The 21,616-nt window shown below is 38.3% G+C and overlaps 1 protein-coding gene across 1 annotated transcript in view; it reads left to right on the top strand.

Annotated features, from left to right (window-relative positions):
* LOC118333956 (ecto-NOX disulfide-thiol exchanger 2-like) overlaps positions 1–21,616 on the top strand; it is a 158,340-nt gene that overhangs the window by 33,012 nt on the left and 103,712 nt on the right. The window contains exon 2 of the mRNA XM_035669776.1: positions 10,901–11,047. Within this exon, the coding sequence (XP_035525669.1) occupies positions 10,901–11,047 (147 nt within the window). The remainder of the gene's footprint in view (positions 1–10,900; positions 11,048–21,616) is intronic.

Here is a 21,616-nt window from a genome sequence, read left to right as displayed (position 1 = left end):
ATGAATGTATACTCAATATTCATTCTCCTTTTAGCTCTGCTTTGCTCTCCTCCAACCCCTGAGGGAAATATCTGGCTCTTTAGCAGCTAAATGCTCCAATATGTTCATCAGTTAACCACTAACTTTTAATTGTCAACTAATTGGTGGTGGCAAGTTAGCATACAGTGTAATTATTAGAGCTTTTTTTTGCTGTATACAGCCTCCTGTGGCTGCTGGAACCAATGCTGATGAAAGCAATGAGAGTTAACCATAATTTTAGAGTTGCAGGCCAGAAGACCGGTAAGAAGAGTGTTCTTCATTGATGATTATATATGGCTTCGTCTCTACAATCGACCCCTTTCACATTACACGTAGTCATTTCTTCCATTGTTACTATAAAAACACAGAATGGTAGCAGCTTTAGGTTTTAAAAGAAGTTTCACTTTGACAAATTGTGGGAGTAGGTTTTCCCTGAGGGAATAACAGGGAACTGTGTGTTTAAATTGGTTGCGTTGTGCTACTGGGTAATGGGCCTCCATAAGCAGTAATGATGAAGGTCAGAAATCACCTGGAGAAGCTGTAGAACTAATCTCAAAGTCAGCTCATTCCACCAGATCAGAAACGTCACTTTCAATGCCACAGTCACGGTTACTGTAGGTCAATCATTGGAGCTTTTTCACTGTACTTAGCTGCGTCGCTGTAACTCTGTTTCCTGTGCTGTTTATTTGTGATTTGCCTGCGTTTGCTGCATGCACAGGCCTTTCATATGCTCACTAGAGGCAGATGTTGTGTGGGCAGACTGAGAAACTATTGATAAATATTCCTTCACATGTCCTCATTGGTCGTGGCACGCAGTAAGTAGCACACTGTGATGAGATCCACTGGATGAAGGCTGTCCATCTGGTTGTATTTGTACATCTGGTCTGATAGATTCATTAGAGGTGTTTTTAGACATTGCACACTGGCTGACTGAGAGGTCTGCAAGGACGTAAATTCATGAGGCATTAAAGAAGATTTTTTTTTCTAAGAACTCCACTTTGTTTCTGGAGTGCACGTTGTTTTTTTGACAGGTCAACACTACGTTTTAAAATCTCTAGGAAGGGATCTGAGATAATAACGAGGTGTTTGTTTTTGTCTACTTTTCGGCACTGCATAAATTTCCCCCCTTTATTGTTTCTCCTGCTAAAAATACTCAGACACCAAGTGCAAAGCCAAGTTAATATCCTTATGAGGATGCTTCACGTGCCCAGTGTGCCCAAGCAGCTATTGCTAAGCTGAATAAGTCAGACACCTTGTTTATTCATCTGTTGGAGTCATCTGTCACTCAGCGTCTCTCGTTTTACGGCTAGCTTGATTTTTACAGCCAAGAATTTTTCCATGCAGTGATGTGCTGTTGAGTCCAGGCTATGAATAGAGCAATGACTTGTTCCAGTGGTTGACTAATCTATCAGTAGGTCTTCTCACCTAGAGCCTCTTAGAGGTCTTCCAGATATGGGAACATAGCTGCTGCTGGTGACAGGAAGCTAATCTCGGAGCTATCCCTGCGCGTGACGCGACCAGAAATGTGTCACTTGAATATGACCAATAGCAGCCAACCTGGAAATGGGTTATCAGCCAGTAGATTAATGTGAGTGGTGGAATTGCACCCTGAACCCTCAGCTGTGACCGAGTGTGACTTACGGCCTTTATGAGTGATATAATCTTTTGTGAAAAGCATGACTGTCATTGGCTGTTTCACCCGCCGCCTAGATATCTTTGTTCAGTGGGCAGGAAGCAGCTAATTCAACTGATGACGGAAAGGTCATAGATGACTGAGTTTTATTTCAGCCCTTCTATTAAAGGTTATGACCTCAGAAGAACTTATTGCAAATAGTAGCCTTTGGACAATTTGCTCATTAAAGATGACCTGAAGTGTTAATTTATTGCCATTTTTCTAATATAGGACTGAAATAAAGTGCTATGTTCCAGTGGTTAGAGAGTTTAAAGATAATACCTGTTATTATGTCACGTTAAATGCAAATATGCATCCCTGTCTGCAGCCCTGATATAGAAAAAAAATCATTCCTAATGAATTACTTATTAGCTAAAAAAATTTTGGAGTACTGTATTTAAAAACAAAAGGAAACACTTATTAGCTGGATTATAAAGGCCAAATAAAAGCTTTAACCTTGCAAATACAAATGACTCAGAATAAAAGTAGCTGAATAAAGCTTAGTTGATTTGGTTGTTGGGAGAATATGTGCCTGCTGCTGTGCGTCATTCAATATTTTCATTCCAAATCAAGCTTTAAAGCAAATTTGTGGAGACAGCTCTTTCCTCCTTGCATCCCCCTCCTGTGCCCATTTGACTGAACACATTACCTAATTACATTGGGCCTACATTAACATATGTATAACAATGTATGTGATGATTGGACTGGGTTTGGATTGATGCATTGTGGATATTTTATGAAGGCTAAAGCATGTTCTATTACATATTTTCAAATGCCAGTGCAGACAAGTCTCAGTTCATGCATTCATTGGAATTCCTCCACTGTCCTTCATATTTTTCATTGTCATAGTAGTCAAATCCTCTGAGCTGCATGGGCAAATACAGTAAGCACAGAGGTTCTATGGAAAGTCATGTAAAAAAACAAATCCAATGCACTCAATTATGTATTAATATTTTATGTGTCTGGACGTGGACCTTTTATCTGCTTCAGATGGATGAACATTCAGTAATCTGTGTTTTTTCACAGCTGGCTACACTGCTACCATCAGTTCTCTCAATCTTGGACACAGACTTCCAGATGGACGAATTCACCTGCTAAACTGTGCACATTTTTCTGCTGCTTTACATGCTCATATGTTGATAACAATATTCAATATATGTATTTACACAGCTAATGTATGCTCCAAAAGAAAATGTTTCATATAGAAGACAAATTGTGCAGTAGGGAATATGATGCAATGTGGAAAATATGTTAACAAGCAGAACGGAAGAAAGAGAACCTGCTGTAATAATTAACTGACACTGGCTTCTTCAATGTGTTTCAGTGCTGCTTTGATTTATTTTTTGCCCAAAAACAACATTCAGTTCCCAATGTTGGAAAAGCTACAGAGTGGAATAAACCATGCCATGCTTGCAGTTCCTCAAAATGAGTGCATTGGGATATTGTGTCCCAAAGTAATGAAAAATTCAGTTCTTCATGATAGCATCCTGGATATCAGGTCTAAAGGTTGTTTGGACAATATGTGCGCCTTACGATTGATTATTTTCATTTTGCATTAGTATGCCAATTATTTTTTGCAGTTCCTAATGAATTGTGTACTTTATAATATTTCAGAAACATGGGAAAAATGCCCATCACAATTTCCTAGAGCCTAAAGGCAGTTATTTAAATGACCAACAACAGAACAAAAGCGAGCCAAAAACATGTTCAGTGTAAAACAGAGAAACACAGGAAGATACTCAGAAGACGCAGCCAGGGGGTGGAGTGTGTCAGTGGCTTCAGGATTGCATCTCTTCTTTTTGTAGACGATATGGTTCCTCTGGCATCCTTGACTTGTGATGAATCAATTCTGGGATGATTTGCAGCTGAGTTTGAAGCAGTTGTGATTAGAGTCCTCTGTTCCTGCAAGTCTGAGGCCATGGTACCCTGCCAAAAAATCCCTGGACTGGTTGGTTTGAACTGTACCGCATTGTCCCTCTGTGTACAGGGCGGCGAGCTTGAAGCCAAAGATCTCGAGTTACTGGTCAATCTGCATCAACACTGCTTTAGGTAGTGGCATGAAGAATGATTTCGCGAAATAAAGGCGGTCTAAATGAGTTTCCTTCGCAGGGTGTCTGAGCTCACACACACAGCAGAGGGAAGCTTGTTTTCTAATGCTTCTTCACAATAAAAGGAGTCAGTTGAGGTGGTTCGTGCATCTGATAAGGCTGCTTCCTGGATACCTCCCTTCAGAGGTCTGTCCAACTGGGCAAAGGCCCCGGGGGCAGTCCCAGAGCACCCTAGAGGGATTACATATCCCGTCTGTCCTTGGAACGCATTGGGGTCCCCCAGGAGCAGCTGGCTAGGGAGAAGAATGTCTGGGTTGCCTTTCTTATCCTACTACCACCATGACCCAGATCCAGATCAGTGGTTAAAATTAGATGGATTGTAACTCAGATGATGATGAAAATAGTTGTTGATTAATGTTGAGTGACTAATCCATTAATCAAATACTTGTTTCAGCTCTGGTCCTCATGGTCACAGTAGAATATCTTTCAACAGACCTACCACTGAAATCTTTAGAAAGGTATAGGGGAGGGAGGGAGGATATTATTCATTGTACTCAGTATAATGAAACATTATTTATTTATTTACATATTTATATATATATATTAATGAATAACTGATCTCTGTTGGGCTGTGGATTCTTGTTTATCACTGAAAAAAGGTGTGACTGAGAGAGTATTCCATATATTATTGGTGTTTGTAGCCTGGCATGGACTCATCTTACTAATAAAAGGGGGTATCATATTCAGAAGACATTATATCGTGTTGTCCATGGATCTGTCCCATTAGCCAGTTTAGATCCATTACTAGTACATGGTGTTTTTAATGATTGGTGGTTCAAGTGGTTTTTCTTTACTGGTCATGTCTCTCTGTATTAAGTTTAGTGTGTCTCCATCCTGTAAATGTGTGTCTGCTTTTGCTTGCATGCAAAAAGATAGTAGTGATAGAACTGGAGCAATTTTCCAAAAATGAACGAAGAGGGGATTTTAGCGTCCAGATGTGCACAGCTGATATGGACTGATGCATATAGACTCAAAGATGTAATTTCTTGCTGAATATATTCCATTTAGTCCTGTAAGTTTGTCGTTCCATCTGAAATGTTTACAGAAATCTTCAGAATTTAAAAGATAATAATTAATAATTATATAAATATATGTATACATATATACATCTATATATATCAAATACTAGTTTCAGCTCTAGTCCTCATGGTCACAATAGAATATCTTTCAACCGACCCACCACTGAAATCTTTAGAAAGTAGAGGGGAGGGAGGACTGTCAACACAATATTGACATATTGACATGGCAAATGGGTTGACTAACAGTAGACAATGTACACATGGTGCAGGCATGGAGCATCATTATCTTTCATTTGGAGTTGTGTCCACCTGACAAATGTCCAATAATTACTCTCTGAGGGAAGTAATCAGTCTCTTAAGTTTCTAAATGATCCAATTTCACCAAAACTCGCCAGTTATAATTTTTTTCTGTCACATTTTTGTGGTCTTGGCAGGTAGTATGCAGTAGGATTCTATCATGTATTTGGCTAAAACACATAGCTGGCTGTTGGGACTGGAAACGATGCTGATGAGACCAAAGAAAGCGAACCAAAAATATAAAGTTGCAAAGCCAAAACGTTCAGCTAAAAGATGCTAAAACTCAGAGCTGAAGGGAACAGTAGAATTGAATAATGACTCTCTGTGGGTTTGCATAAGTGAACTTATGACATGCCAAAATTAAATGAGGTATGTTTCTATTATTAAAGGTTGAAGCCTTCTCAATGTACGCTGCTGCGAAAATTATTCATCAGATGTGCTGTTTTACAATTTATAACACAAAATCTTTTCTGCCTCAAGGAAAAATGTTTATGGGACAGTGAGGAATCTCAGTCAGGACTTCTTCGTTTGAAGTCAGCTGTATAACTTTCTGCATTATACTGTATGTGGTAAAAATATGTGGAATGGAACCGGCGCAGCTAAAAAATAGCTAATTGCTGGTTATACTACTGCACAACTGTATCTGTTGGGTCTGGCTGTATACCATTATTACATCATCTTTTAGAGTAGTGATTGTGATTCCCTGGGAGAATATTTCTGCCCACCTCCAGTCATAATGGCACTGCCTTCAGTACTGGCGATTCAGGTGAAGGCCTTTGGAGGAAAAAATACACATATCCATCTGCCTGGACACAGATGGAGAGAAGAGGTACAGATTGTAGCGCAGTAAGAACACATATACACAATGCACCAAAAAAGCACAAACATGCCAGTACAGCTAGTGGGTTAAATCAAAAACAACAACTTCCCATGGCTTATTTAGAGAGGCAAGGGGTAGCTATTTGATGTTAGACACATTAGGGTGGGGCGCACATTGCTACATGTTTTTATACCCAGAATTCCTAGCAGCAACCCTGTGTACCATCTCTGTGCTCCTTTTCTTTCTTTCTTTCTTTCTTGCACAGACTCTGATCTTTTGGCCCGTGTGTTTCCTTTTTATGCTTTTGAATGTCTTGGATAAAAAGTTGACAACGATCAGCCTGTAGACTGACAGCAGTAATATCAAATCAGCAAAGAAAGACGAACTGACACTTTGCTCAGTCTGTCATGCGGCACCAGAGAGAGAAAGAAAGAGAGAAAGAGAGTGAGAGAAATCCCAGACAGATGGATGTTGATGGGCTGCAGACATCTCAGGAAAGACAGACTGATGCAGTCCGTGAAAGGGTGTGCGTAGGTGTGTTTGATGTAACCCCAGACAGTTGTGTTACACAGACAGCAGAGAGGAGGAGGACTTTTTGGGGAGAAATACAGCTGCAGGCTCAAGCTTGCGTGAATATTTGCATTAGTATTCACATGTACTGTCAGAGGAAGGTTTTGATAAGGTGTCTGTTTTCCAAAAAGGGAAGCAACAGAGTCAATTTGAAGAACTGTGTTTACAGGGGGGACTGAAGGTAAACATGTTTTTGATGTCACAGACTCTAGATAACAGCGCCACTCCTCTCGTGCGATGGTTAGAACGGAAATACCTGCGAAGATGAAGGTGTTTCATTGTACTCTGATTTGCTTTATTCTAATAATGTGTGTGTTAATACGCTAAATGTGAAGTCAAGTGATGCAGCTGCGATGGTGTGGCATATCTGGTGGCATGCTACAATTTTGGTAATCATTTTGGCATGAAATTGCGCCTGTGTTTCTGCTTGCTGAGACTACGTCTTATCTCAAATGCAAACTTTTTTTTTGTTCCTTTCATGGCTGTTGTTAGAGAACAAGCAAAGATGGATATCTTCAAGTTTTTCCTATATCACTTTGGTATAAATTTTACAACTGAAACGATAAGATGCTTAAATGTTAAGTCTATCAACATGAAAATAATCAGCAACAAGTTTGATTATCTACTTAAGGGGAACTCCACCAATTTTACACTTTAAAGTCTATTTACAGGTCATGGTGAGTACTACTACTGTATATAAGGCTTTTCTGGCTCCAGAGGGATAAACGGTGCTGTAGACCACTCCTCATCTCTGCTTGAGGCTACCAGCTAGAGGTTTCAGTATCCTCAACTGTCAGCCGTCAAGTTGCATTGTGGGTAATGTAAGCACCAGGTTTTGACAAGGAAATGTAATACATGGAATGAAAAAAAAAAACATATTTCTGATACATCAATTTTCCTCTTCTTTTTATACTGTCCATATTGATTTCAACAATGTAAAGGAGTGCAGTATATTTATTTGTAATTTTTAAGCAAAAATGCCAAACATTTGCTACTTCCAGCTTTTCAATTATGAGGATTTATGGCTTTTCTTGTTGTTTGTGACTGTAAACTGAATATCCCTTGGTTTGTTTCTTCCAGACCAAATGGAAACTAATTAATTAAGAAAATAATAACATTTTTGATGAAGTACATGCAACATTTTAACACAATTTGGGCAGAATTTGTCAAGAGTTACATTGCTGGATAACTCTTGTGGAATAATGCAATACCCGTATGCATGTAAATGTCCCCAAATATATGGATAACTGAATGTAACCTTTTTCGATCACTTGTAGGGTAGAAAAAAACACTGTAGGGAACATAAAACATTTTAATGTAGCTATTGAATTGTTTTTTCTAAATGCAATTACATCATTGTTTTCAATAACTTTGCATCAGTCTCCATATGCATGCATACACCATTACAGGCAGAACACATGGTGACAGGATTGTCAGTGTCCTCAGATGTGTTGTTTCATCTTAAAAGGGGACATGATATGAATTTGGAGCATATTGTAGGTGTCGATTGTTCATATTTTAGATAGGTTTGCACTTCGGGACCTACTCCTAGACCTGAACAGTTTTCACTTAAGGGAAGCTGGGCTGGACCCTTGGGCATTAAGCCCATTAGGAAACTGTCTGTTGCTTTTAAAGTGGATTAGAGGAGTGGCCAGTATTGAACCCTGTTGAACCACAGACTCCACCTGGCATACTAATCTGTTCATCCCACTAAAAGTATACTTGTTCAGACATTTTTCCAGATTATTCTGCACTGTGGCAAGATTATGTCTTTGTGTCTTTAGCCATCTAATTTGCAAAAATAAGTTGGACAAACCCATTTGTTTGTGTCCAGAGACTCTGGTGTTAGCTAGTATCACCTCATAACACTTTTTAGTCTGTTTATTCTCCCTAACTGAAAAATATGACTTCATTGGAACGGCTAGATCTATCCCACAAACATATAGTTGTTGACTAATATGTCTAATAAAAACAGTAGTAGTAGTTGTAGACTGCCAATAGATTCAGGGTTTACTTTAACACAATTGCCATAAATTGGAAGTATTCCCAGTCTGTTTTTCCACTTGTACTGTACAGGGGTAAAGAATAGCTCTATCACTGTCTGAGACCATTAACCCTCTGCTGCATTGCTTATTTAGAAGCCCTGCTGGCAGAAGGTGACAGAATAGATGGATGTCTTGTCCCCTTACCACCTCCACAGAGAGAGAGAGACAGACCAACCAACATGCTGCATGCCATACAGAGGAGAAACCCACAAAACTGCAGTGGAACACAAAGAAAGACTGCTGAAAGAGCATCCAGAAAAAGGCTCCATCTGTCCTTGTCCAATAGTGAATGGGGAAGAGATGCAGTTGAATGAAGGCAGCTATTAAAATCTCTTGTAAACACATTATAGGCCATGGTCTTGTCCAATATATAGAATGAGACATACCATTGATTTAAGGGCTGGGCCTTATCCATAAATGCATGAAGCCAATCTCATGTCAGCATCTGCTGGCAACTTTCTGCACATCCAGATGTGCAGTAAATAAAGTAAATGTATAAAAGACTACAGAAGAAATACTCTTGCATGTGGAACCAACCATGGAGCAATCAGAACACTTGTGAATTGGGAACAGTATTCCTTTTTAATTTAAATGCACTAATTTTTCCTCAATAAAGCCTTTACTGGTAAAACACTATGGATGTCCCTCCTGTGAGGGAAGGAAAATCAAGTTTTACTTTGTAGATTGGAGACAAAACTGGGCTGTATCAAATGTAACAATCCCAACGCAAGCTACATACTCTATCTATATATATAGATTTTCACATTTTTTCTAAAACCAAAATAGTTACTTGTTTTTTGTGTCTGTTGTTTCCCTTTTCAGTAATTACAGTCAATGAGCTTCTCTTGTGACAATTAAAGCTCTACCAGTGCCTTTGTTTGAAGACAGTTAAGAGAAAATTGTGAAGGAAAATCAACTAAAAGTGGACTTCCACCTAAATTTAAAGTTATTAAGTCAAAAATAACTGACAGTGAGCCCTAGAGATAAATGTTAATGGCGAAAGGAAACTGAGAGATAACATTTGAACGGATCATTTTGACCTTTTATTGCAATGCCACAATAACATCAATTATGTAAATTTTTAAATGAAAACTGCAAAGATACATCATCCATCTAATAATTGTCAGAATCATGTAATTATGTCTGAGATCTGTGAAGAGCAAAATTCAGTCACTCCATCACACCAACGCACAGTTAAATACAAAGGACAAGAAACTCACAAACAATAAAAAAAAAACATGTTTTCAAATAAACAGGACTGAGTTTGATACCTGAAATTGTGTCTCATCCCCCCGGTGAGCGATCAATAAAGCTGACAGGGCCAGAGAGAGGAGGATTCACACGGCATCATCCAGATCTATTGTACTCCATTGAAAAGCAGAGACATGCAGAAATAGGTTTTTTAGAGTTTGATATGTATTTCACATTAGTATGGGACCTGTGCCTTCCAAGCCCTCCTCAAAATTACTGTATAAACAAGCTAGCATATATTTCCCTACGTTTTAAAAAGAGGGACAATAGCTGATGTATTTGCATGTAATTCAGCTGGGTTTGGATCCGAGTTGCTCTATTCTGTGTGACTATTGAGTCTTTTAAGGGAACAGACTAATAAGAAAATGATCAGGTGAACATTAAAGTATTTATAGAACAGAATACAGGCTCAACACCATTAGGCAGATTTGGTTGATTTGCATTAAAGCCCAGACTCTTTTATATTTTGATTAGTCATATAATGCGTGTGTGTAGACAGTCTGCCACATTAATAATACATTTGAGGTAGGATCTAGAAACCCTGGCCAACCTGTCAGGATAGACATGTTTTATTTGGATTCAGAGCCTTTTTGGCGTTCATTATACATGTTTTTAGGAACCATTTTTGGGGATATTACTGGTGAGGTGGCTTTTAATCAGATATCTTCACATTATTTGACAAGTTATCAGTCTTTTCTTGTAACATCTAAACATAATCACAAGTTATGTTTTGTGTGTGACGCAGACAAAAAATATCAATACTTGAAAGTCATTTGGCTCTGTAAGCCTTTTCATTCAAGAGACATTTTCCAGTGTATTAAATTCATCGGGAGTGTTTTCATGAGACAGTTTCAATCCAGTTGCAAGGTTAGATGAATCTATAAAACTAACAACCTGAGGTTCAGGAGGTCAGATTATGAAAGGAAAAAATTGCAGCATGTGGAGCATTTGATGAGTCAGTGATATTGATCAAACAGCTCTGTCAAATCCCTGCAGTTGTGGTAACAGTGGGGGATTTTGTACTATTGGAAAGCAAAGTCTTTAGATGCATATTTCTGTGTTGTCTCATCTAACCTGTTTTTTTTATTGTAACTTTTTAGGGCTCAATGCTCTGCCCTTTGACCCAACGACCAACAGCGACACTCTCCACTTCAGTGGCTCAAACGGTCAGCTGTTGACAGACTGTCCTTCGCTGGAAAACACTGCTGAAAATGGCAAGAAGAGGAAAAGAACTAGCTTGCCTCCAGGTACTGACAATACCTCACTACAATACCATCATGACACTACAGAATAAAGAAACCTGTCCTCTCTAGTTTTGCAATAATGCTCCAGTACTATTGTGAGTTGTGCCACACAGGCCCTACCTGGAGTCACAGTTTCTCACTTTGTCTGGTTGGATGTTTCTTGATGGAATTTAATTTAAATGCTACCAGCATCAAATAACTGCTGTTGAGAGATAACTCTAATCCTGTTATTTTGAGACAGTCTGAAAGAGGTAGCCTTGTTTGGTCTTTGCTGTTTTTGATGAGCTTGCTGTAGCCCGCGGCTCTTTTTGTCTGGACTGTTTGGAGGTCACACGGCTAAAACCAGGAAGCTGAGCGGCAGGGATTTCACATCCGCCTGCCTCTCGCCATGCCAACAGTCCCGCCAATCAAGAACTCACATGCCTTCAGCTCTCTCACACATACTGACCTGTTACATAGAAAATACTGTGGTGTTGTCTTTGTGTACACGTGCGTGCACTGTAGTCTCTGCCTGTGTGTGTGCACGCAAACACTCACCCAACAAGCCTAATTTTAATCAGGGCCAGTGTGCTGTCTAATTAAAGGGAGGCTTTCTAATTAATTGCATTATGAGCAGTAGAAAGAAGAGGGCCCTTAAGACACAAAGGTGTTGCTCCATGTTCTCATCTGTCGGGGTGACACTAATTGGTCTGGATTTACAATCTGGCAGAGATACACAGGAGCTCCAAATGAACTAATATCAGTACTTGCAGGGCAGTGCTAAGTCATTGGTGGTGTTTCTAGTCAAACAATGGCCTGTGGAACCGCACACTGCCTGGCTAAATGGCTCATTTTTCTCCTGCCAAAGACAGTCGCCAACAACTCCATCAAAGACTATATCTTTGTGTTCTTTGTGCTATTATAGATTTAATTCCCAGAGGTAGAGATAAGGTAGTCCACCTGGGGAGAATCTGCACATGAACCATCTTTCTTTCAGTCTCATTGCTGGATAGTGTTACCAATTATGTAAGGTAAATAATGTTTCTCCCCAGTCAACAACAGTGTTGACCTTGCGAGAGCCATCCCTTTAAATCTTATACGAACAAAGGTCCACTATTGTGGGCAGCTGAGATTGCTTTTCAGTCCAAAAATGGATCTTGCTTCTTCATAATGATAGTGAAGATCTAATCAATACGATTATGATGATGTCGATGATGTATGCTATATATCGCTACACCTGTCCAGGGTGTGCCGTGCATTCTGGGATTTGCCCTCTGAGACCCACAAGTGGTAAGCAATTTAAAACAAAGGCAAACATGGATGAATGATAGACAGTTTTCACATTACTTCAGTATTAGTTGTGGGTAATATGGATGAATTCCTCTGAAACCTAACCAACTATTGATATATAATATATGGTAGTATAATAAATATAATGAAAATTAGTTCAGAAATTGTTGATGGACAAAATAACTGTGTAATGTCTGTTTCTGACTAATCCAGCAAATGAAATATCAAACATATCAAGGTACTCCCTTTTATTTATGAAAAACGTCAATATCATTATCAAGCAGTCCTGCACATTGATTCGCAACACAGTTCCTTAATGGCCTCCAGACTCAGAGATGTTATAGGGCAGCTGTTAAGACAATATTTAGTATAATAAAAAAAAAAGAAGCTCACGATATTGTGCACAAACCCCAGGGCTGGGGTCACAAAAGCTATTTGTAAATCCAAATGGGTTTGGAGGGGTTGTAGAAGCTAATTTGTCATTTCAACCAGAATTAAGTTTGGAATGAACAAATATATAGAATTGTAATGTGTACAATGAAGATGAGAAATGTGAAAAGTCTTTGGCAACATAACCCCATCATGACGTCTTCATGTTTGAATGTGTTGGTGAAGCCGTGATTAATATAGGAAACCCCCCTTATGGAGTCTAGACACTGGTGGTGATGATGGAATGAAGCGAATGCTGAAGATCTGGATGTGATGAGGAGTACACTTCTGATGAGCTCAACCAGGGCACTGGATATTATGAACTGCAGGTGATCGGGGTGAAAGAGGGTCACATCGATTTTGCGCTGAATTGACAGCTGAAAGCAGCAGAGAGGAGAGTAGATTTAAAGTTGGACAGCAGCAACATGATATGCTGGAGGAGATTGTGGCTAAGTCTGATTGAATTAAGAGTAAGAGTAAACGCTCATTGTCAGTGAGAGAATTGTGAATGAATGAAGCATAATGAGAAGGTCTTCCTGCTTGAACTTGCGCTGAGCTTCATGTTTCATATATAATCAGCACTTATAGAAAAGTCTATCAGAGTCTGAGACAGATCTCGTATTGAGCTGAAAAGTCATGTTTATTATGCTGCAGTAGGGCAAAGCCACACATAGTACAATTCAGAGGATTTCACAAACAACAGGCAGTTTCACACAGATACATGTATGATGAAACAGAGACCGAGGCGATACATAAATGTATCTAGAGTCATGGGGAGGTTTTTTAGTGTGGGTTCACAGGAAGGTCAGGGCATGTCAGGGATAATTTGGGTCAGGAGTAGAGCTTAGAGTAGTATATTATAGTACAAAGCAGTGGGCATAGGAACAAAGTTGTGAGCCCAGACTAATACATTGTGGCAAGATATAAAGAAAACCTGATAAATCCTTTGATTTGATTTACATTTTCTTCCACACCTGAATAATTTACATCAATCATAGCTACTATTAACCTAGTCTCTTTTTAAGAAGGATTTTGTGAGCTGTAAATCTCCACCTAGTAAACCTGCTGGAGGCCTGTACAAGTTTTTACAGCACTGTACGAAATGATTAAATAAAGACAAATACAGTGAGTATATGTGCATATATAGAAATATGTTCTTGCTTTGCAGGTCTGCAGCTTCTCTTTGTCTTTTACCATTTCTTGTGTCGGACTTAAATCAGTTGCTTCTCAGATTAGAGGCTTTTTTCTTCCATCCAGATGCTGCTATTTTCTCTTTGCCATCCTCTGATATTACAACCAAGGATGCTTTAAGATGAGTAAAATCAGCTTCTTCTCAGTTCCCATTTTTGCTTTGTTGTTTTAATGTCCTCTTCTTCTCACAGTATGCCCCTCTCCTCCCTTGTGTAGAAATATGAATTTGGAGGAGACTTACACCTGCTGCAACAAACCCAGTCAAAATAACTTAAAGAAAAGGTGCAACAGGCACATTTATAAAGGTGACCTTTGTGACAACAACTTCAATCGGCATAGAAAGATGAGTCCTGTACAGTATTGTATGAGTCACTCACCACAGATTGTGTGTGAAGAAAAAAACAGATGAGCTTAGTGTGGTTTTCACATTTTATTTCCCTTTTTTAAAGACACTTTCTTGGTCTTTATCAACCACAGTGTCCTCTGGAAGACTTCAAGACAAAACCACAAACAGACAGCTGGAAATTAATTCATTTTGTAAGTCCATTTTGTATATTGTGGTTTCAATGAAAATATGTCTGTGTGTGTGTGTGTGTACTGTATGTGTGTACGTGTGTGTGTGTGTGTGTGTGTGGTCTGCTCAGATTAAAGGCTGTCAGAAAGCCTTAAGATCAAAGCTTTTGTGGAGCACAAATCTGATCTGTCACTGGAAAAGCCACCCAGTCTTTTTTTCCTTCCATCTTAGAGATAGAGAGTAAAGTCACTCATCCATTATTTTTCTCTCTGTCAGTTAGTCAAGTTATGAACACTATTATAATAAAGGTGCCATTAATGAAGTATAAGTGCTCTACTATCACAATGACACGTCTTGCTGTAGTTCTATGCGTTCACTCACCAAAAAAAAAAAACCCAATAGGAAACCTTTAAAGGAAAATTTGTCCAGATGGTTTGATGTCTTTCTATTAAGATTCATGTATTTATGTATGATGCATGTCTTGAAGCGGCTCCCAGTGATTAGAATTTTATGAAACACAACATTGTCAAAGGAATAGATTTCATGCCCATTTGATCTACAGCACATTTAGTTTACCTATAACGTAGTGTGCTGTATGGATGAAAATGCCTTGCCTTGCCTGCAAAAAAGGACTAATCACAATCATAGACCTCGCTCTGAAAATAAGGGTGATAACCAAAAATGCAACTCATACATTATGGAATCATGCTCTGAAAGCTTGATTTATTGGGGTGATAGTAAAGGTTGACTTGGATGCCGAATTGTACATTTCTGTAACGTCTAACATTCATTTTAATGGCAAAATCTAGATTTAGAAGCTGTGTCTCCTTGGATTTAGAAGGTACTGCATCTTGCTTACACAATTATAAGGCTGCAACCAATTATGTGAGTAATGGGAGAACAATAGTTACTTGTATTTAAGCCATGCTATCCACAGTGCCCATCTGTTGGTCCACCACTTTGGACCACACTGAAATAACTCAAAAACTGTTCTACATTCATGGTTCTGATGTATCCTAATGGATTTGGTGATCCCTTGATTTTCCTCTAGTGCCACCTGCAGGTTGACATTTAAAAGATTATATATTTCTAAATCCTTGCTCCCCAGAGGTTGAATGTAATAACTTTGATATTCTGCCTTTTCATCCAGCAGCCACCTGTTGTTAATGGATAAATGCCTGCAAAGCAAATGATTGTACTTTGTGTTTACTGCTAATTAGCAAATGTTAGTACATTAACATGCAAAACTAAAAGGATGAACATGGTAAACATTATACCTTCTGACTTTGCGATTTAGCCCAAAGCACAGCTGTGCACAGCCTCACAGAGCAAGGCCATAGTCTCTTGTCTTGTTTGAAAAGCAATGATAAATATGAGAAAAATGAAGTAGGCCAGATCTCAGTTGGTATTATTTATAATTGAATAGTGATTAAAGTAATAAAAATGTCATCATAAAAACAGAATCTAGAGGAATGTGGCTCAAGAGCTGTTATATTGGTGAAACCTATGATTTGGTTTTTGATTTGATTTGATTATATTTATTTAAGTATCTTGCACCATTCTGTGGTGCCCCGCCCATATCTGCTTACAAGACACTAAAGCCAGGATTGCCACCTGATAAATCACAATATACAGTTCCACACATTCAAACGAAAGAAAACAGGTTAATAAGGTTACATTTTCATGAGTTGTTTCACTAGCGTTTGAACATATTTACATGCTACTGCAGTTCTTCTTATTGTACAGAGCATGATGCCTTTGTTGCACTTACCACCGGCGGGTAGCTTTTGAAGCTGGTATGGCACTAGCGGTTGCCGATCCGTGTGGGTAAGCTAGCATGGCTTGTCTTATCTTAATATATAGTAATAAACCATGTGTTACTGTGCTAGCCCTAGTGCTGCAAACTCCCCATCACCACAGCAGCATTCCAACTGAAATGATCCCAAAACTTTAACAGTTTCTGGTGTATTTACTGCCTGATACTGCTTTTCTCTCTTCTCCTTTTTCTCTTCCCTCGACTTTCAACTTGCAAGGTCAATACACAGCATCACTTCTTGGTGTGACAGTGACAAATGCATATGAACATGTTCACTGTATAATACTTCCATGGATGAAATGAAGCTTTGAAAGAAAGAGTTTTTTATTATTTGCGTAACTCCAGTTTCAACCCTATGCTGTTACATTAGCCACATGTTGTTGCACAGCATGTAGTGCCTGTGTACAGAACACATGTTCAGCGCAGCAGTAGCTGAAAAGCTAATAATAGCCCAGTAACAACAGAAGTCTTCAGAGCATTGTTCCATCAGGCAAATGAGTATGGCCCAGTAATGGCATATCAATGATTACAGATGATTAGTGTTTCCCTGTGACTCTAGTTTCTATCGGTTGTAGCTGCTTGCTAACCTGAAGTCACTCCCTGAAGGGCCAGTAGCTAAATGATGGAGGTCTACAACAGCTGGAGCTGTGGATTTAGTGGCTTAGAGGGTCTGATTCTGTCTGGCTCCGGGTCGGGTAGTCAGGTCCTCCAGCTCTCTGAGGACAACTGATGGAGTACCGACTCATTAGCAGCCATGTGGATTTAGTCTCGTTAAGGAACCCTAATGGATAGATTTATCTCATTACATTTGGCACTTCATTAGAAACACATACTGTAGGAAAAAGGCATGTGCACCTGCAGAAACACAGACTCACACACACCATCATATACTGGTATTTTTCACATACTGGCATTCATTAATGTAGTGTAATAACCTAGACCAATGTAATCAGACGGGGCATGGCTAAAAATGTATCTAAAAATCTGTGTGTAATGCGATATATTAAAGATACCCATGCTGTTTGCATATGTCAGGGCTTAAACTCAAGGTTGAAAAGTAGTAGTAGTTGTAAAGACTACACTAATGAAATCATATGCAGTTGAATGGAGACACAATTGTTAAAAGCTTTGTAGTTGTATTTCCCAACTGGCAACATCAATTGTTATTATACTTCTATTAAGTAAGAAAATTGTTTGAATTATAAACATTTAATAGCTGGAAAGTAATTAAAGAAGGTACCATGCATACTTATACTAATAGAAAGGTTGTTTGGTTGGTGACTCTAACACATTTTTTCAGTTACAAACTCTTTGTGGTTCATTTATACAGACGTTAGATACTAGACTTTTCATTATTCACTCTTGCACTTCTCCTCACCAGTGTCTCTTTTCCAACAATGCAGAACAAAGACTGCCTCAGGGCCCCCGTACAAACTGCTTGAATTATCCTTTTTCTATTAGTATCCGCATTTCACAGGAGTCCAGTATGGGCTTCTCTCTGCGCTTTTGTTGTGGTTAAACAAAAGAAAGCGAACCGAATGAGCAGTTAAAGGGCTGCTGGTGTGTTGGAGTAGCATGATTTCACTCATTGACTGGATCAATAGCAGTTACATATGATGTGTTCTTGGTTAGCTTCACAAATCAACATCTCTCTTATTGCTCTAGAAGCAGTACAGTGCTTTCAATCTGGACACGTTACTGGACAGAAACCTTAAAGTGGTAACATTTTGTTGACAAGCACCCTTTCTTATGAGTTTTCATCACAGTATGAAACTGGAGCATATTTCAAATACAGTAGAGCTACTACATTTAAACAAAATTTTAAGGCTTTTACTGCAGTTTATTCAGCTTTGGATGATTTAGCAAAAAACTACTTCCAGCCATGTGTGGAAACATGGTAAAAAACTGAAAATGCATTACAGAAATGCAGAAAGCATTTTGCAGAAGTCTGACCTGTGTATACATATATTACATATTTTGGCTACATTTAAGTAAAGACAGGTGATAAAATTAACTGATATATAGTAAAATGATCAAACCCCCTGTTACCATGAGCAGTAACATGTAGCAGTAAATGTTAATACTGCAATATATATACATATATGTATGAAAGCATTTGTACAGGGCGCCCCAATTACTGTGTTATATTAAAGTACAATTTCATGGTACTTTTTTACTTCTACTTCTCATAATTTCAGAGGAAAATACTTCGCTCTGTGAAGGAATTTTTGTGATAGATGTTTCGCTCGTAATTGAAGACCTTGATGACTTGCACAGTAGTATTTATTGAAGCTCGATCGAGAAGAATAGAGATAAGCTGTACAAATGGAGTCACTGTGTAGATGCCAACCCAGTTCTGAAGGTTACTTCCTGACAGGCGATATTTAACACAGACCTAAACCCACAAGATCTACTAGTGTCCCAAATATGGTCATAACTTACCCAACTAAATGTGTGTGAAGATCCAATTGGATAGTGGTTCAAAATAAGGAACTATGCCTACCTGAGCTACCCTAAATCACGTCGAATGACACACATAGTCACGTACAGCGCATTGTAAGTAGGAGACAGTCAGTCTGTCTGTTAGATTTATTTCTCAACCTTGGTCTTCTGTAACAAAGGGGAACTACGATATGTTGGGTGCTCAGTGTTCAAACTTATCAGCTGTTCTAGCCTAGTCAGTCAAACAGTCAGAGAGGAGGCACAGAGTTTAACTTATTGCCTAAGAAGAGGTACAAGCTGTGACCTGTGACCTCCTTTAGGTTTGTAGATAACCTCACAGTGGGATAGAGAGCACAATACCATGTCAGACATCATCACACACTACATTTATTTCACAGGTATAGTTACCAGTTGCAGATTCAGGTTTTTCATACAAAACATAAAATCAGTTTATACAATCTAATGAAATGTTAGAGATTAAAACAGCAAAGCACAGTAGTAGTAGCAGAATAGTAGTTTACACCGCTTGCTACACCCTGAAAAGGCTTCTTTCTTAATAAGTCCCCATCAGTTAGTCCCTTCTATTGCATAATGAGTACTTATTTAATTTTGATACATTAAGTACATTCAGCTTTTAACATGTTGGTATCTTCTTTTAGTCCACCTCTATTAGCAGTAAAACAAAGCTGTGTTTGCATGATGTTAAATAAAGCTTTCTATCACCTCGTACCTGCATATTTCTGTTCCCATTTTGCACATAACTTGTTCTCACCAGAGACGTGCCATGTAATTATCTTTGTCAAATCATTAAAATCTTTATTTGTGAAAGGCGGAATTACCATTATTTATCAAATGTAGAGAAATATTATGGATTATTTTGGTGGTGGCTGCCAAATGTATGTTGTGGGAATCTCAGGCTGTCAAGATCGTCTCTAATTTGTGTTTATATTCTATAGACAGAAGTGACAGATGCAGTTTAATTGCATATTGAAGTAATTTAGTGTTCAGTGTCTTTATCTGTTGACAGGATGTTTTAGATTGCTGTGAGTGTTTATCAAGTGTGAGGTCTAGATAAATGAATGAAGGGAATTACTGTTTGCAATTTCCTGAATCACCTTTATTTTTTCCCCCACATTTCAATCAAACATTAGACAGTGGACGTCAGGTCATTTTCAGTATCCAACACACATACTAAATGTACAGTACAGTATACAGTCTAGAATTAAATTTTCATGTAATTGTTTAAAAGAGGAATAAAATGGAATAGAAAGTAGAGAGAAATAGAATAGAAAGTACCATTAAAAATATGTTAGAATTCAAAATGACTTTTTTTTTTTTTTTTTTAACAAATGACTCGTTTTATCTGACCAACAGTCCAAAAGTCAAAAACATTCATCCACAGTCACATATACAAGAGAATATGAACAGAACGTGTTTTCCCTTAAATAAATGAATTCACAACTGATCAACTGTCAGAGTTGTTGTTGATTCATTTACTATTATCTAATCAATTAATCAAGTAATTGTTGCAGCATACATGTATAGATTCATGACTTAGAACTTAATTCAGTCAACTTGAACTTGATTTGACACCTTGAATTATATAAGAATGCATGATCATCAAAGGAAAGGAAAGTGATTGCTTTTAAGAGATGATATGGAAATACAGCACAAGGTTTTTATCTAGCTGCTCCACGCACTCTTTTGCCCAGTGTGTGGTCTCTCAGCTCTGGCATCTTGAGTCAACATTCTCTGTGCCAATGTGACCTTTATATCCAGATGAGATTATAATAATCTCATTTAAAACAGATTATAATAACCTCATTTAAGAGACACATGCTCGAGAGACCTGACCCCCCTATCAGCCAATGATTTGATTGCAACAATCACTGTTTAAAAATAAATCAGTTTAATGAAGTGACAATGTGCTGGTTATGGTTTGGGTTAAAATAAGTACTTTGTTATGGTTAGGGAACCTTCATCATGATTATAATGATAAACATGGGACAATAAAAAAACGGTTTCCCATGTTACAGTACATTTTTTTTCACCCATTCATCAACCACAATGTCTTCCCTATGCTACATAACAACGTCACCGAACTTCTTCCTTTGCTCCCATCATAATTCTGGCTGGTAGAGAGGTTTGTCAGGTCAACATAAACATATGTCGATTTGAGGCACTTGATGACACGATTCTTGCTAGAATTCAAAAAAAAAAAAAAAGACACACAACTGTAAAAGAAGTAACAGAATTAAATGGTACCCACCAACAAACAAACAGACTTTAATTGGCTCTGCTCAATAAACAGTTGCTAAGTCTCTCCTAATCAGACAGATTTGCTGCATTTGAACTGGGAAAGCCTGCACCTTGCAGGTTTGGCTAATTTTAATTAGAGGACACGGCATTATGTGCCATTCAGGCTCTGGCATTGTGATTGATCCACTGAATAACTACTCTTTTAAATGAATACAATTAATTTGTGGGGAAAATCATTTTTATCCAGAGCCAATTTAAAAAACTGAATAATAAGAGTCCTTTAATTTCTTCTTTTATTATTTTGTGTGCACTAATTATTAGACCAGAGCGCTGATTTATTTTCTATAGAAGGTTGTGTGGTGGTGGGTCATGCTTTCTTGGAGCTATCACATCTAGGTCAAAGAGTATTTTTAAACACACTAATAGTTATTTCACCCTGCTGTAGGTATCAGTTCCATCCATCATGTCATACGTAAAACAGTCCTGATATGTGGAAGTCCAAGCAGCACAAAACAAATGGTATTGGTGTGGCCATGTTGGCAGGCAAAAGTATTTAGTTAGTGCCAAGATTCTTTTTTTTCTTAATTTAGTAAGTAAGTAAGTAAGTAAATTTAATTTATAAAGCACATTTAAACACAGTATAAACTGACCA

Source organism: Morone saxatilis, unplaced genomic scaffold, assembly GCF_004916995.1.
Source record: "Morone saxatilis isolate NCDOM2014 unplaced genomic scaffold, NCSU_SB_2.0 Contig22, whole genome shotgun sequence".
Lineage (NCBI taxonomy): Eukaryota > Metazoa > Chordata > Actinopteri > Moronidae > Morone > Morone saxatilis.
Note: the sequence above shows the minus strand (reverse complement) of the source record. Positions and strands in the feature narration are given on the sequence as shown.